The following is an 18,508-nucleotide window of genomic DNA, read 5'->3' on the forward strand; positions in this document are numbered from 1 at the left end:
GGATGCACAGGCTCAGCGGCCATGGCTCACGGGCCCAGCTGCTCCGGGGCATGTGGGATCTTCCCGGACCGGGGCACGAACCCGTGTCCCCTGCATCGGCAGGCGGACTCTCAACCACTGTGCCACCGGGAAGCCCTATATACTCATTTTTTTCCCAGCAACTTTATTTTTATATTCCTAAACCCATGCCAGATTATATTACGTCTAAAAGGTAAAGAGTTTCCAAGATTAGCTAGATGATAACTAAGTATATCTTTTGAAAACCTTAAATATTATACATCAGAGGATTTGAATCTTTATAAACTGATGTAAGGCTAGATCTATAAATTATCAATGTATCAATACATATCGATTATACATACATATCTACAGATATCTAGATTATCAATACACTACTGAAACAAAATGAGAAAGACAATCTCATTGTTTTGCCTGCTACCAAGTAAGTCACGTGGCAAACTGGCAAACTCATTGAAATAGTCTGGATGATCTCTTGTCATGCAGACTGCAATACGTAAATGCATTTTTAAAAAAGAAAGAAGCCTAGAACACACTGCCTTTGTCATGCCTTTTATAATAAGTATTAGACTGAATTCAATATTAAATCACCAAATGAGGAAAGATGAGGTGCAAGGGCGATCATTATGTTAAGCCAACAGCTTTCAAACATATACTGGTATGTTCTTTAGACCCTTTATATAATAACTTATGTTTAGAAAAAGTTTCCTTCCTCTGCTCAAATGATGAACACAGAGCAGAGCACTGTACCTTGACTCTGATAACAGCAGAGTTCTTCATGACACTACTTATGATAAACGTATAGGTAAAAAGTGATGAGTATCGCCAAATCACTCTTAGTTTTTTTTCATATTTAAATATAATGTCATGGTCATCTGGATGTGAGTTCCTCTTTTTAAGACATTCTTCTGATAACTATTGGAGGACAATTTTCCCCAACTAATGGGCAGCATGAGTTATCAGAGAAGCAAAGAGTTGCTCCAGCATCACTTATTCCCTGTGCCTCCTCCTGGTCTAAGGATTCTCTGGGACCTGCCATTTAGCACTTGGCTGACAGGCGAAGTTTTCACAGCCTTAGCCGTTTTGGTATGTGCATAAAGGTCAGATCCCATAACTACACTCCTGTTAAAAATATCTCCTGATGTTTATCCAAAGTACACCTGTTTCTAAACCAAAGCATGGGCCTTGAAGTTCATGTGAGCTATAACTTCTAGAAGGCTAGGCTTTCATGAGTACAGGAGCGCTCTTAGATGGAACAGTGGAGCTCTTGAGAAACGCGAGAGACAAAATCCGCATGATAACACACAGGAGGTTGTAAAAGTATATGCATAGTGAGTTTGCCTGTCTCAATTTCAGCTTCTTCTTAACTAGAGCTCTTTAAGCAGTTCCAGATGAAATCTAGAAAGGAACAGAATTATGATTATGATCTTCAGGGAAGTTCATCTATGATCCACAAATAAAGCAAACATACTGCATCTTCAGTAGTAGTAATGGCATATTAAACGGTAATAAGTTGGAAATGTGAGACTTCAGGTGGTGTGACTGGAAGGGGGAACAAAGAAAGATCTATTTCTACAGTCTTGTAAACTGTATCAATTCTAAATGCGTGAATGCATTAACAATAATTTAAATCCAGGGAAAAAAGAGAAGTGTCTGAAGAGTCAGAAAGACGAATACTAGGGTAAGATAGTACTCAACGTCATCGGGAACGTGAATGACGGGTATTGTCGTAAAACCCAGAATATAATGATGTAAAATCATTATATTTTAGGAAATACGGGAGGATAGTCATATGAAAATTGTATTCGATCAGTAACGTAAGTTAATTTTTCAAATCTCTCCTTAAAACCTAGAAATGGCATTTTATTGTCCCAAGCATACTGCAAAAAAAAAAAAAAAAAGTTGTTTTGGGTTTTTCTAGTCACTACTCTTACTATAATCCAACCAAGGTAACTCTACTATACTGGATATAAACAGGTTTACCTTTAGCAAATTTCTTACACTCTACAGAGTTAAGTGATACTGTCTATAGTAAGGATGCTGGTATTAATTGGAGGAGGTGCAGATCTTTGTGGAGAAATTAGAACTCACATAATTTTACTTGTGGTCACACCACGGATGACAAACAGAAGGTGACCCAGGGTGACAGAAGGCAATATGCTTATGTTTCACAATTCAGACGAAACGGATATATGTTTTATAAGGGGACAGGAAGGAGGCTATTTAGAAACAATGAAGAGGCAGAATTGAGGAAGCAGACCCTGAATTTAGTGAATGCCGGACATAAGAGGCATGAATAAATGTTAGCCTTAGCAATGATGGCAGGCGGCGCTTCCTCTGAGCTTAGAGGGTATTGTAAGAGTGCGCAGGGATCAATTTTCCCTGGCCTATTTTATTCTGGATTCAGTCTGTTTAGTGGCACCAGCATATACTCAGCTGCTAAAACCTATGGAATCTTCCATTTTTTCCTTTCTTTGAACGCTCCCACGAGCCACATCCAGTCCGTCCTACCCAGTAATACTTTCCAATTTGTCCTTGCCTCTCTGTCCCTTTACCATTTACACAGATCTTTTCTTGCTTAGGGAGATTATTTTCTCCTCATTTCTTGCATAGGTTGTTAGCATCCAACCAGTCCAGGATGACGGTTTAAAATGCAAAGTTATCAAATCCCTGCTTTTTGTGAAGCTCTCCAGTGCTCTTCTTGGCCTTCTCAGAATCTAAACTCTTCTTTGGACAGAATACTGAAGAGTTCCCCAGTTTAGATGAGCTTATTTACAATCCTGTGGTTTCACACCTGTGTCCTCTCCACTTGGAATTCTCCCATGTTTGCCTGATTAATGTCTACTTGCCTCTCAAACCCCGTCACGCTTGGTCCTTCTGTCCTCGTCAAGGAGAACAGGGTGATCCTTCCGTAGCCTCTAACAAAGTCTGTTCCAAGAAGGAAGGATTGGGCCAAAGAAACAGCCTTGGCAGAAGACATGCTTCCCAAGAGTTCAAAGGTTGGTTGCTAGCCCTCAACTGCGAGGAATATCCACTTTTGACCCATTATAATTAAGGAAAACAGCCTTACTTCTGTCTCCCTCTATTTGCTTACATTTCTCTTACATGAAAATAAAGCTTAAGAGACAAAGATCTCTTCCTGTTTTATAAACTGTGTCCTGCAGCATCTCCCTCTTGGTTATAATGTCTCTTTCCTTAAAAGGGACTTGGGTACCTCACCTAGACCGTGAGATGAGAAATAGCTTCCTCCACGGGGCTGTGGTAAGGTTCCATCTGTGTAGGGTGAATGCCTCCTACCAATCCAGTGGTTAGAAATGCAAGCTTCATGGTTGGCAGTGTGTTAAGATCTAAAAGACAGAATGCTCTCCAGTTTTGGAAAGTATCACTTCAGAAATTTCAATAGTGTTCCCATGGACTGAAATGTAGTGTCTACATTTCCCATATGGGACACAAAGTTAAAACCCACACATATTAGCTCACTTCCAGAGGTAGATCCACAACCTTATCCCTGTTATGCTACATAAAACAATCCCAGACATTTTCGACATCATTAATATTTGATGTTTTACGTTCAGCATCCTTCAGTTGTTCTTAACCATAAAGAAGAAATTAATTGTAACGTGAAATCTATATTTACACATATCCTAAAAATAATATCCAGGGACGTTTTATGTTTATTAGGAGAAAGCTGTTCAAAATGATTAGAATGCAATTTATGAACAAATCAACAGAGTTGAGTTACTCAAATTCGTATACGAGCAGAGAAACATCTTTTACCTCAGGTTTCAAATGAAAAATATCAAAGTGAAATAGACTGGAGATAATTACGTTTCAGAGATAAAAATAGGAATGTCATTTTAAAAGGAAATCTCACTAGTAAATAGTTTTAACTGAATTAATAAGTCCTGAAACAATTTGTGTTTACCTTCATAAACTACCTTATTCAAAGCCCCAATTTTCCTATTCCCTTCACTAAATAAGATATTTTACTCTTTGGCATTTAAATCTTAATTCTTCATTATCTTCTAGCAAACTCTTTGTCTCCTCATGTCTAAACCAACAACCTCCTAAATGGTCTTCCAAATTCCGGTTTCTCTACTTTCCAACTCACTATGCATACAATTTTGAGACCTTTTTTCCCCTTGAAAATTCTATTTCCATTTTAAGTGTTTGATTCAATTTAAATACATATTACTAGGCTTCCCTGGTGGCGCAGTGGTTGAGAGTCCGCCTGCCGATGCAGGGGACGTGGGTTCGTGCCCCGGTCTGGGAAGATCCCACGTGCCGCAGAGCGGCTGGGCCCGTGGGCCACGGCCGCTGAGCCTGCGCGTCCGGAGCCTGTGCTCCGCAACGGGAGAGGCCACAGCGGTGAGAGGCCCGCGTACCGCAAAAATAAATACATACATACATACATATTACTTTGCAAGGACCTATATCATGTCCAACATTTGATTGTGTTTGCCTTCTGCATCCAGGATCATCACCACCTTTTAAGGACTCCAGCATCTACTGCTCCCTGAGCTATGCAATTGTGCCCAAACCCATATCAAAACACCAGGCAGGTCCAGCCTTCATAGAGAAGTGTGTTTTCTCCTCAGTGCTTTGCTTACACCCATCACTCTCCCTAGAAGGCTCTAGGCTCCGCTCCATCATGTCATGTGTCTCCAAACTCCCCATTAAAAGTATTACCCACTCACTATTTCTCAATTCATCTTAATAAGCAGATATGTCAACTACTTCTTTTAATCTGGATCCCTCACCCACCCAAAGCTAATTCCAAGTAGAACATTAGTATTGAATAATACCACGTATTGGCTAGATGCATGCATACGTGCCTGGTGTGCTAAATAAAAAGTCTTCTTGATGTGCTCAAGTTAGCTGATTAAAGAGACAACAATAAGAACAACAATTACAAGGTCCTTGGTTTAGAAGGTAGGGATTAATTGAAAGGTATAGGTTAGCCCCGTGAAAAGTGCCGCATGCAAACCTTTCAATCACAAAAGTAGTTTCTAAACAAAAACATAAAGGAACATCTGAGGATAACAAACACCCCCAAGCTTCTGACTTTCTGTATACCAGTGGTTTAACCTTAAATTCGGATTTCGATTTCATAATTTAAACACATTTTGTTCAATTCAAAGCAACAACCTAAGTAGAAATAAAAACAATCCCCAAATTCTCAACGTTAAATTTTAGAGCTCAGATTCTTAAGTAATTATGTTTTTATTTTTATTTAATTAATTTATTTATTTGGAAAAAGAAATCTTTGTTCTGTGCTTCCGATGAGAACCATTCCTTTTGTACAAGTGGAAGTGCCTGTGGATTCCCCCCTGCAGACTGGTGAGCTGAGCTGCATATACTTCCCACCTAGGTTTTAGGCTCTGACTGTCACACTCCCCATATCCATTCCCCCTAATATGTTTTTTTTTTAACTATGTTTTTAAATGTACTTCCTTTCAAGGTGTTGGTTATTTACTTCAAAGCACAATAACAGCCTTCAAACTGAAGAAGAGATTATACGCAAAGCCAGTGTCTAGAAAGATGTTCACATTTGTTTTACCTACATACAGAATCTATATGCCAGTGACAAAGAAAAGGCAAAAAAAAAAAATTGTAAACTATTTATTTAATTAGAGAAAATATGCAGTTAATTATTCTGCCTTCAGTTTCTTCCAGATGTCGGTGTCCAACAATTTTATTCCAGCAACAAAGTGAAATATTCATTGATTCCGTTTTCTTATTGCTCTAAATCAAATAAACATACTTTTTTGTATATATCACATACACACATATATATACACAGAAACACACACACAGTTTTTTTCTCTTAGGCACTTTTCAATTGTTTCTAAAGACAAAGAGACAGAGAGGAAATCTTAAAAAAAAACTTTTGTGTAATTTGAACATTATAATACTGTAAGGGCAAAAGAAAACATTTAACATTTTTATAATTTAAAATTCTCTCTTGTATTATAAAAACATAAAGACTCAGAAATGTAATTTGTTGTAGTTATGAGGGAAAAAGAATCATAATACTGTAAAAAACAGCGTGGCATTTCTGGTTACTCCTGTGATAAATGTACTGAAAGGTGTTTTAAATGAAAAGAATATATATGGCATTCTTAGCTATAGCTAAACTAAATTCTTATTTTCTTCTCTGTAATTACATGAATACCACAATCAAAATTTGGGGTTTCAAATGCAGTCAAGAAGACCAGACACAGAATTTATCTTATAGTTTTCAAGAAGAAAGTGATTTTCGGTTCTAAAATAAAACTTTGGAACCATATAACCAACAGTAACGTTCTCAATTGCTGAGGTTCAGGGTAACTGAAAACGTTTATTTTCAAACACTTTTAATATGGTTTTGTTTTGTTTTGTTTTGTTTTTTGCGGTACGCGAGCTTCTCACTGTTGTGGCCTCTCCCGTTGCGGAGCACAGGCTCCGGACGCGCAGGCTCAGCGGCCATGGCTCACGGGCCCAGCCGCTCTGCGGCATGTGGGATCTTCCCGGACCGGGGCACGAAACCGCGTCCCCTGCATCGGCAGGCGGACTCTCAACCACTGCGCCACCAGGGAAGCCCTACTTTTAATATGTTTGAAATAAAACTAAATCATGTTTTCCTTAAGTTCAATCTGATAATAAAGAAACTATGAATTGCTTTCATATAAAACTGTATGTGTAAGTGGTAGTAGCACTTCCTTCTCTGCCAGCCCAATAAACAATTTCTTGGAAATACCATAGACACACACAACCGATTGTATTATAGGTGATTCTGTAGCGTTCCTGAATGAGCCAAGAAGTCTAGTAATCCATCTACCCAGGTCACATGAATGAATTTCTGTTTTCATTCATTAGCATTTTACTTGATGACTTCCGTGTTTCAGTCCCTACAATGAGCCCAGGAGATTAGGAAAGAAGAATTAGTCATAATCCTTGACACCAACTAGTTTGCAGGGAGGCAGGGAGGCGTCGGCTGTAAGGTGAGACGAAGGAAAGCTTTCCTAGAACAGGTAACCTTTGCACTGAGCCTTGAAAGATGAGCTGGTATTCTATAGGTGAGAGACAATAAGAGGAGAAGAGGCTTCAGGGTTGAGCGTGTCACCATGGGACGCAAGGTCAGATGCATTAGGAAGTTCAGGTTATTCAGATGATGAGGATTCCAGTATGTTCTGGAAGGTACAGGAGTTAGCTGTGGTGATACAGGGAGCAGTAACAGTTAAAGAAAGAACAGAGTGTAGAGTTATGTTACAAGATGACGAGGAGGTACTGAAGGATGCTTTATTTATTTATTTTGCAGTATGCGGGCCTCTCACTGTCGTGGCCTCTCCCGTTGCGGAGCACAGGCTCTGGACGCGCAGGCTCAGCGGCCACGGCTCACGGGCCCAGCCGCTCCGCGGCATGTGGGATCTTCCCGGACTGGGGCACGAACCCGCGTCCCCTGCATCGGCAGGCGGACTCTCAACCACTGCGCCACCAGGGAAGCCCTGAAGGATGCTTTGCAAGAACTCTGATGGATGGATTTTTGGTGGAGAGATAGAAACAAGGGTGGACGTTTAGGAGATTAATGACATAGTCCAGTCAGAGATGACAAGATTTGAGTTAAGGCCATAGCAGTGGGGACGGGAAACATGTTCATGTTGAGTCTGAAAACAAGAACTTCAAATAACTGACAATGTTTGGCTTGTGCGACTGGGATATGGTAGAACCATCCACTGAATTTGAAAGGATAAGAACTGCAAATGCATGATATAATCTTCCACTTCAAACCACAGCAAAAGCATGGGAAAATGAACAGTGCAGACTGTCCATGGAAGGAGGGTGGTCCTCGGGGGGGGGGGGGAGGTCTCAGTCTAACTGAGGCCGTGCTCACTTCCAGCTAGTGGAGTGACCCCAGGAGATACATCTGACCTCTCCAAGCCCCCCGTGTCCTACATTGTTAGACCAGGATAGTATCCAAGAGCTACTGTCAGGTTTAAAATATGTGTTACTTAGTTTAAAACACTCAGCACAAGCCTGAGACATACAAACAAAGCGCTTAGCAAATATTATTTCCCCTTGTTTACCTCATTTCCTTTTTAAAAATTGGAAACATTAGATAAAGACATAAGAAAACAGAGGCATTTTGCTTTCTCAACAGTAACATATTTTTCTGAAAATGAATAAATTTTCGAGAAGTCAATACAGAGTAACACATTATATGAAAAAAGTCTTAAATGTGGCTAGAATCAGTCAAACCCGCTGGCTTCATCAGTTAATTCCACGCACGTGATTATATACCTGAAATATCTTTCTAACTGTACAGCACCGCATAAATGTGACTTGTTACTTAGGAGAAACTGGCAGAGAGCCGCCAGGGAGAAAACAGCAAATTAAATCTAGAAATGACCATTTTTGTAGAGGCTAAAAGGAACACTGAGAAACCTTCTTTAGATTTATAAAAACAAGGAGTGTTTTTCAGTGATTGCTCCCGGGGTTGTAACAGTATGAAAATCCTGGTATATAAAAATAAATACAAGATAATGAGCACATCTTCTGGTCCTCTCCTGGGGCACAGCATGATATACAAAATCTCCACACACGAAACCACATACTAGCAGCCAGCAGGAGGCAGCCGGCTTTCTATTTAGCCCTTTAAAAGCTACCGGGATATCAAATTTTCTTTCCAAGTCCACGTGAATTTATACAAGGCACTCTGCCTCTTCCATTTATAAGCAAATCAAAGTCACAAAAATCGCTAGACTCCACACTCCCTGACAGTATGGACTGGGTTTTGTTTGTAACACAGGGCACACCACAAACAAGTTATACGATGAAAACAATACTGTCAGTGTCTGACGAAAACCTCCAGTTATTTGATGGTTGTGGCTACATGGATTATCTGCCTTATGATGATGGTTTCCTCTAGAAAAGGATTTTTGTGATTTTTGTGACTTTGATGCATGGAACCAAACAAAACAGAAGTTAAAGGAATACAAGATGAGAAGAAGACAAGATAATGACCTTATTTACACACAGATAATTCTTCAAGACAACTTAGCATTGAAGATAAAAGATCAAGATGATAAGAAATTGAATCTTTTTATAGAAAGTTTGTAAAATGCTTTCTTTCTGTACCCACTTTCTCCCTTTTGAAGATAGCTGGCTAAATAATTTTTGTGAATTTTGAGGGTCTTTTTCTCTTTCTAGAGAAAGACTTCAAAACTTATCTTGGAAGTCTACCTATGCCACTTAAAAAGACAACTCAGTTTACTTACTGACAGATTATGTGTATAAACTGATATTCTGTGTTTGAATTGAAAACGTATAGACATAACATGAAATTGTTAGCCCAGAAATGAATCTTGGGTTTTGGGCAGGACTAAAATGGGGCTGTTAATTTTTGTCTTATATCTTCCTATAGCTTTTGATGTTTTACCATGATTGTGCATTACTTTGTAATAAAAAATTTAGTATCTAAAATATGAAGAATTTTATTTTAACAAAGGGAGATAACAGTTCTCTCTTCCAGAGGAAGGAATTTTCTTTGGAATATAACCACAAAGAATATAAGAATGCTCTTTTTTTCACCTAAATCTAAAACATTTTCTCCTCAAATCAAATTGACCCACGTGTATATTTTTTTAACTTCTGACAGTTCCCAAGTAATTCCCAAGAACAGGTTATTGATAATGAATTGCACGCCGATGACATTCAAAATGGACAGATCTATAGGAAGCCATCTGAGAAAAGCACAACCAAGTAACACAGCATTTCTTGGAGCATTATTTTTATCTTTTATACCTTTTCATGTTATAGAATTCTAGGGTATTTTACAAAAATATATTCAAAAGACTCTGCGATTGATGAAATACAGTAAAAGATTTAAGATTAAAGTCAGGATTCAAAGGCAGATTATAAATTAGAGGAAAATTATAGGAAAAGGATGGATATTCTCCATATAAATTGAACATCTAAGGAATATTTATAAAACTATAGCTCCAGGAGTAGTTAATTGTTCAGTCATTAAATAAAGGCAGATAGGAAGGAAGGAAGGGAGGGAGGGAGGGAGGGAGGGAAGAAGGAAGGAAGAAAGGTACAAAGATAGAGATACATGTCAAGATCTTTGCTTGGGGATAAAAATATAGAAAAGTAGTACTTTTAAAATGGGAGATGCTCATCTGGGTATGTCTGAAATGTAAACAGTAATGATGGAAGATCAAAAGACATAGGAATACTAGCTAAAGATATTCAAAGCTTATTTTATACCAGGGTCCTGTATTAAGGTATTTTATTTCATTTAACCCTCATAAAAACTTATGAGGAAGGTGCTATTATCATCCTGAATTTACTGACGCAGAATCTCATGGAAAGAAGTAAAGACCCATTCGAAAATTCAAGAGGTTAAGTTGCACACTGAATTTTCTTAGAAACTAAAATCATGGACCTTACTTTAGAGTCTAGGATTTTTCAACCACTACTCTGCTACAAACAATAGGATCTCCAATAATTATGTGTTGAATGAATGAAATGATGATTATGTTATTATAATTTAACATTGTATTTGTATTAAAATATAAGATCCTTCTACCAATATTTCAGGTAGACACTGATCCACAAAAGTTACACACTTTTGTTCAATTTTTGTATCTATGTTGGATAATTAAATAGGTAACACATTTCAAACTTTGGATTAAATAATTTGGAAATGTATAATTTAACTATTAATAACATACTAAGGGCTTCCCTGGTGGCACAGTGGTTGAGAGTCCGCCTGCTGATGAAGGGGACACGGGTTTGTGCCCTGGTCCGGGAAGATCCCACATGCTGCGGAGCGGCTGGGCCCGTGAGCCATGGCCGCTGAGCCTGTGCATCCGGAGCCTGTGTTTCACAACGGGAGAGGCCACAACAGTGAGAGGCCCACGTACCGCAAAAAAAAAAAAAAAAAAAAAGAAGAAGAGTATAAAACTTGGGGGAAAATTTTTTCTCTATAAAGAGGAAAACTTTTTGTCCATTAAAGAGCTCATCCTTCACACACCAAAGACAACAATGCATACCTTCAATGGAGAATGAAACTTGTTGAATTTCAAGGAAAAAATAAAAGGCTGACATTGATAGCCAAGAACCCACTTTTTATATCAACTGGGCATCTTGTGCACACCTCCCACTTAGTATGTGTGAATTCTCTCCAGCTCCACACTAAAGTTTCTCTGGCCTCCTTCATTTTTATGAAATGGCAACTCCATTCAGCTAGTGACTCAGCCCAAAGCCTGGTAGCCGTCCTTAGCACACTCTTCTCTCATTACCAATGTACATTCCACCTCCAAATGCTACATATTCGATGTGCAAAATGCCTTGAACTCTTCTGCTTTTCTTTATGTCCACTGCCATTAACTAGAACAGGTCACCATCACCTGTTATCTGGGCTGTTCCCTCTTGTCTTGACCATCTCAAATTTATTCTCCACTGAAAAGACTGGAGAGATGCTTTTAAGAATTTAAATAAATTACATCACTCCCTTGCCTTAAACCCTTCGGAAACCGTTACCTCTAAAATAAAACCCAATCTTCAATACAACTTGTCAATCGCTATTACCCAGACTCCGACTTGCACCACAAATTCATCTAATAGTTCTCCCCTTTCCGTATTATTACCCCATCAACACCAGGCTTGTCAGCATCCTCCCTCCACCACACTGTTCTAGAACTTTACCTAATGCTGTTTTAATTCCCCTGCTGTCACCAAATCACTCTTCACCTAAACAATTTCCCAATCATCTTTTAGCCTCTACTCATATGTCATGTTCTCCAAACCACCTTTCAATTCCCCCAACCAAAATTAGGGTGTCCCAATGCTTTTCCTTCGAAATGAACTTAATTTTTTTCTTAGCACTTAACGTAGTTTATTACACATTCATTTGGCACCTTATTTGTTCAATCTCCCATTCCCACAGTAGACTGTAAACTTATTGGGGCTTTTTACAGTAAGAAAAAATATCCCTCTTGTAAGTAAAATGATCATAAATCAGTTAAGTATACGTTATTCTTTGGTCTCTAAAATAGGTCATTTAATTCAGATGTTTCAAAAAGTGTGAGAAATTAGGGACAGTGTTTTCATTAACTTGATTTTACCCCTTTTTACAGATTTACAGATGAAGAAAATATAACCCTTGCCAAGGTAAGGATTCGGAAGAGAAGCAGGTCAGTTAGAAAAACAGTGCTCAGTAAAATAAGCCTTTATCTGGAGAAAAAACTCTGAAGGGATTCAACTCAAATTACATGAACGACTTCAATTTACAGCAATCAGTTAGTTGACTTTTGGTCACTAGCTTCATTTTTCTTTTTTTTCCCCCCCTTTTTTCCCCAACTCAGTTGTACTTGATCGTCTTTAACATATCAGTTCATAAGTTTAATAGAGTTAAATTCATCAGTACACCTATCGCTGGTGCAGTTCTCACCTTGCATTATGATTTCCAGAGGAGCGTTAGAATACCAGTGCGTCCACTCACGCTTTACCTCTGAGTTTGCCCCTCTAATCATAACCTTTCTCTGCAGTTAATGGATCAAACCGGTTGGCTTTCAGCTGTTGCCTTCCAGGGCATGCAGAGACCATGCAGTCAGAGGGAAAGACTGCTATTCTCCTTTCCTTCTTTTTATAATGAATGAGTCCAACGCAGCTTCTTGAAATAAAATCTATCAGAACTGTTTAAATATTCTGCAGGCACATCAGTTCTCCTGAAGACACATACCATTCTTCTAAAAGAAGTTAGAGAATTTATAGAAATGATCAAGAGCTGCAGATGGAACAGCTTTTTGAAAGCCAAGATTCAAAATCTGCCCCCTTTTTGGCAACAGAAAGCTACATATGTTGTGTCGAGGTGACACTCCTGTGGGGGACAGGAAGAGGACTTCTCTATACTTGAAAACTACTTGTAATCCAGCCAAAGAAAATGTGTTTGCGCTACGTACAGCAAACCTCTACCCAAGCCAGAAACCCCTGACTGGGCTGCTTCACCATTAAAACCTGAAAAGACCATTTACCAATTCACCGTCTGGTCTTACCAACCAGAAAATGAACACATTTTAGAAACTACATTTTCTCAGAGAAAATACTTTTTGATCTTTGTTAATTTCTTTTTTTACAGGAGATTTTTCATATTGTGCACCATCAAGTCGAATAGGGGGCTGCCGTAATGGCTTCGGCCACTGTACAACACATTTGAGGAGTTTTTAAATTTTCTATTTTGTTCATGACATGGACCATCTAGAAAGTTTGAGTCTGCTGAGGTATATTCCACGAGACACAGGCTTGGCACCCGTGAATTCAGATGTGATACTGATATAGAGTGAATGGTTCACTCCAGAACATTCAAAGGCCTCCAGGTTTCTACCACTGGGAGAAAATCTAAACCCATGGGTGATGTCTAAGAAGCCACATACTAGAGATACAGAAAAATCAAGGAGTCTGCTTGGGAGATTCGAGTGGATATCACAATTTTCAGGAGCTTAAGGGTTACAGCATTTGGCATTTTCCAAAATGAACGGTATTTTTATATTCAACCCTACAATCAAGGTAAAAACACAACTAAATAGGAACTTCCATTAAAAACAACAGTATGCTTCATGTTTATCTAGAAAGTGAAAGAATTTCTATTTTAATTGTCATCTGATTTTGAATGACTTCTTGATTACAAGATGGTGCTCAATCTGACAAGTATAATTCTAAGAAAAAGCTTTTACGCGATTAAGAAATGACATGAAATGCTTACAAGTGCTTTTCAAAGAAGACGCTATTTTTAGACTGTGAATGTCCTATAAAAGAGGACAAAGTATTTTAAAAAGGAAGTATCATATCAGTTTTGTGTCACTGATTAAACAGATTGTGCCTTCCAGATTTCTTCTCCTGGAAGAATATAAATTGTGTAGATGTCCTAGATGCCATATATTACAAATACAGGAAAAAGAGGCACCCTTTTGGGGAAATTCAAGTGTCTATTCTATTTCTTGGGGATTTAGGAGTTGCCAGAGAAAATGGGAAGGAAAAGAAACAAAAAAAATTAGTTCTGTACAGTGACCAGACTCAAAGAAGGTGGAGAAGATATAGTGACGGTAAAGTTAAAAAAAAAAAAAAAGGAAAAATGATCCACTGCCTACAAACTTAATTTGTGACCCAATAAAAGTAGTTTGTGGATTTTTAATTTTTATTATACAATATACTGAACTTTACGTTTATTACAAAAGTTGAGTTTAAATATGTGGGCATCACTTATCATTTTGAACATAAACATTCAGAGGTAAAAAATAGACATTTATGGGCTTCCCTGGTGGCACAGTGGTTGAGAGTCCGCCTGCCGATGCAGGGGACACGGGTTCATGCCCCGGTCCGGGAAGATTCCACATGCTGCGGAGCAGCTGGGCCCGTGGGCCATGGCCGCTGAGCCTGCGTGTCCGGAGCCTGTGCTCCGCAACGGGAGAGGCCACAACAGCAAGAGGCCCGCGTACCACAAAAAAAAAAAAAAAAAGACATTTACGTGTAATGCAAAAGAAGAAAGTAAGGTACTATTTGAAAGGTAGTTTTTAGAAATATTATATTCCCAAATAATAGAATGTTAACTGAAAGGTGGTTTACTAACTGGGATTGTGCATTATTTTTGAAAACCTTAGGTTTAAACCCTAACTTTCCAATGAAAGTGTTCAAATGCGTAACAGTGTGACTTTGGACAAACCACATCATCTTTCTAAGCCTCATCTAAAAAAACTGGGATAATTTTCCTTACCTTATAGAGTTCAATGAGATAATGCACAAAAACACTTCTTCGAGTGTTTACTTGAATGAAACATAAAGGCCAGCCTGGGCTTGAAGTTGACAGAGAATGATGACACAGACCAGCAAATAAGATGTGCAAAAGACAAAGGTTAATAAGTTCATGGCTACAAATGAACGGAAACTTCTCCCCAGCACCTCTCTGTGCGTCCTGAGAGTTCACTCCACGCTGGTGATTCAAATGGCTCAGAGTACAGTCTCAGCCACGTCTGGGGAGCCCAGGGCTGCGTACTGGCCAACTTTTAGACCATTAGAGGTAAGTGAGGCCAGGGCAGAACTTGAGGGTCCACCATTTACCAAATAAATTATATATTCCCTTATCCTATTTCATACTTTGTCACTGAACCCAAAGAAAGCCAGGCCACAGACCACGATACTTAGAGTAAATGCTAAATTTGCCTGCTAATTATTTCATTCTGTGATATTTTATATTTTTTGTTTTTCTTCCAGTGTAAAATTAATGTCGAGGAAAAAATTAAATTTATATATTAAAAGTTAAGAAAAATCTTACATCGTCTGAACAGATTAGCAATCTCAGCAAATGGCTGAATTTTATTTCTAAGTGATATTCTGCTAGAATATTCCAAAAGAAGAATGGTATGGTAAATGTTGTAAGATTTTAGGACCTATTACCCTAAATGGCCTATTATCTTGACTTCTGGGCATTGTGAATGAGATACCAGGATGCTTTTCACAGCCCTACGGCCACCACTGTTGCTGGCCTTTAATCTCTTACCTCTTAATCTCACCTCTCTGCAGCCAGAGTGACATTTCCAACATGCTAACTTCAACACATCACTTACATTATGAAGGCATTTTCTAAGAGGTTTTCCACACCTCAGAATGAATTTCAAGCTCCTCGGAGTGGCTTATAACCTCCATTCTGATTGGGCACTTGCTTAGCTGTCCAGTCTCACCTCTGAAACTTGCTTCTTTACACATGATAATATTGAATTACTCTAAACTCTCTTTCCTCAGGATTTCACACGTGCTATGTTGGTGCTAGGAAAACCTTCCCCTTCAAGGTTTTCTTGTGTGGGTTTTGACATCCCTGCCAAGTCTCAATCCTTCCCACCTCATCTGTGAGCTCACATCACCATTCCTGCATCTTTACCACCTCTCCCACTACTAGCTCCTTAGCCATAATCTCTCTACATACTCAGGCATTACCTGTGTAGATCGTTTTTCATCTCTGCATAGGAATCGCCTCTTCTATTATTCTTGTGCTCAGTGCACATGTGTTGATTTTCCCCAGTCAACCGTCAGAGGAAGGGAAAGGATATTCTACTCATGAACGCTTCCACCACACACCTTTCTGGGGCTGCAGACACGACCCCCTCCATACGGGGTCAGCGTATCTGTCAGTCACAACTTCTCAGTTACTTCAAGTAGGACACTGCTCCTGGGCTTATCCTCAGTCAATGGCAGGTTTTAATTGGGAACAGAGGGATGAATGCTGAGCAGCAGCCATGTTGAGAGAGAGAGGCTCTGGCTGAAATAAAAGCTCCAGGAAAGGCTAAAGCCCTAGGGGGTGTAAAGGATGAAGAGCAAGAATGTTGTGAGCTTACAATGGTATATCCGTGGCAAATGCTCCTTTGTATCCTGTCACCAGTGTTTGATCCAGAAACGCCACAAGGAGACTGCAGAAGAAGAAACTTCAGCCTATCCCAATCCAAATCACCCCATTTAGACGGCCAACTTGCCTTCCTATCTTTGTGCTGAGTTTGAGCCTCAGGGCTTCCTAACTGTCTTCTATCCACTCCCTCTGGGGGAAAGAGGGAAAAGGAAAACAAAAATAGAGACAAAGGGAAGAGAAATCACACAGAACAGACTCTAGTCCACGTTTCACATTATCTCGGGGTTAGCATCCATCTTGCTTTCCTACTGTTATATACTGAAAAAGAAAGAGAGAGAGAGAGAGAGAGAGAGAGAGATTCACCATATAGGAGAAAACATAATTATCTAGTATTCGGAAATCAAATGGAAGCCGGGAAAGTCCAATTACTATAAAGTAATGTGCTTACAGATTGAGGTATCTTGAATTTCTCTGAACCCCCTTGGTCAATAATTCATCCTAGGTCTCGACCAGGTCACTGGAATAAATCAGCATACTAAAAGCCCTTTATATGATTATTTAACCCACCAATGCCCTTCTGTTTGTACATCTTCATTCAAAGCCCCTTGTCATTTTGGTGGAGATTCCATACATCCCTATAGATGTGCACCATCAGCTCATATAAGCAAATGTTTACCAGCCATCTCACATATTGAAAAATAGTTGAGTGGGCTTTCAAGAGATCAATTTTCTACATTAAAGGCTTATTAATCACTACCATCATTGCATACGCCATTCAGGAGCAGTGGCAAAAAAATCTCTATTCTCATACACTCCAAGCCTTAAAGAGAACAAATGCCTTGCACTGAAATTAGTACCAGACTCAATATTGCATCTTCACAATAAATATAGAAAATAGGAGAGCCTGTTTGGAATAGACTGGTTGCTAATTAGAAAAGAAACAAAATCTTAACATTCAAATTTAAGAAAATATTTTTATTTGATACTAAAAAGGACAACTCTCGAGGTAAAAACTGACTTTGTGTTTATAAAATTACCTTTTCAAATAATAGTAACACTAATCCTACGTAAAACTAATCTGACACAAAATGCCATGGGCAGATTATGACACTTGTGGGGAAAATGAATGCAACTGTATTTGGATTCTATACGGAACAACTGAAACCACAACTGTGAGTTAATAAATTGAATAGGGAAAGAAACTCTGATTGGCTATCACTGTGCACCGTTGGACAAAAACCTCTATACCTCAGAGTCCTGCGGTTTCCATAGAGACAGGGCAATGGCTAGTGTAAAAGCAATAGTTATCTCCAGACAAAAGGCTTGCCTCATTTCACTGCACCAAAATCTTAGGAAAAAAAGCCTTTATCCTTAAACACAGAAAGGAAAAATGTTAACATGCTAAATGGTAAAACCAAAATGATATTTCATAAATACCTTTAAAAATAAATCCTTCAATATAAATTAACTGGAATGGAGTAAACAGAATCCCCTTAATTTTTTTCTTTAATCCACATATCAAAATAACGAAACCCAGTTCTATCAAGTTTGTTGCCAACACGTCTTGAAGTTCAGCAGCAAAATTGAAAATCCCAGTTGTTTAATGTTCATCAAGGACAATCAAGGATTGTAGACTGAGTTCTGTCAATACCACTGTTTTTAATTTAGATATTTGCTTAGTAAATTACGATCCCATTAGTGTGGATAAAGCCAAGTGAGGGGGAAATTTGCATTTGAGCCTGTCTTTTGTTTCTCTCTTCTGCTGTACCAAAAGTCCCGGAAAAGGTCAGCAATTAACCACTGGGTTAATAACACAGTATGCACTATAACTCACCATGGTAATTAATTAAAAGTATTAATAAACATTAAGTTTTTTCATATGAAATCTAAATGCTTCAAATAATATGTCATTAGATTCCCCTCCCCACCCAATCTATAATACTGGCGCTGAAGTATTTAAAATACATGTTTACAAAATGGGGATATTAACACAGTCAAATAATAAAGCCAATCTAATTAGCTTGGAAAAAACCTAACATATTTTATTTTGACATACAGAATCCAGCAACACATAAGTTCCAAAGAGAAAGTGAAAGCAATCAGACACTGAGC

General features: G+C 38.7%; 1 protein-coding gene across 3 annotated transcripts in view; it reads right to left on the minus strand.

Annotated features, from left to right (window-relative positions):
• GPM6A (glycoprotein M6A) overlaps positions 1–18,508 on the minus strand; it is a 251,978-nt gene that overhangs the window by 76,033 nt on the left and 157,437 nt on the right. Inside the window, exon 1 of one of the 3 annotated variants that reach the window (XM_029226407.1) lies at positions 12,455–12,659. The exons of the other annotated variants lie outside the window; for them this stretch is intronic. Coding sequence (XP_029082240.1) covers positions 12,455–12,536 — 82 coding nt within the window. The 5' untranslated portion in view covers positions 12,537–12,659. Of the gene's footprint in view, positions 1–12,454; positions 12,660–18,508 lie in introns of those variants that run through there. 3 annotated transcript variants of the gene reach the window in all.

This window comes from Monodon monoceros, unplaced genomic scaffold (assembly GCF_005190385.1).
Source record: "Monodon monoceros isolate NGI ecotype Baffin Bay Population unplaced genomic scaffold, NGI_Narwhal_1 Super_Scaffold_17, whole genome shotgun sequence".
Lineage (NCBI taxonomy): Eukaryota > Metazoa > Chordata > Mammalia > Artiodactyla > Monodontidae > Monodon > Monodon monoceros.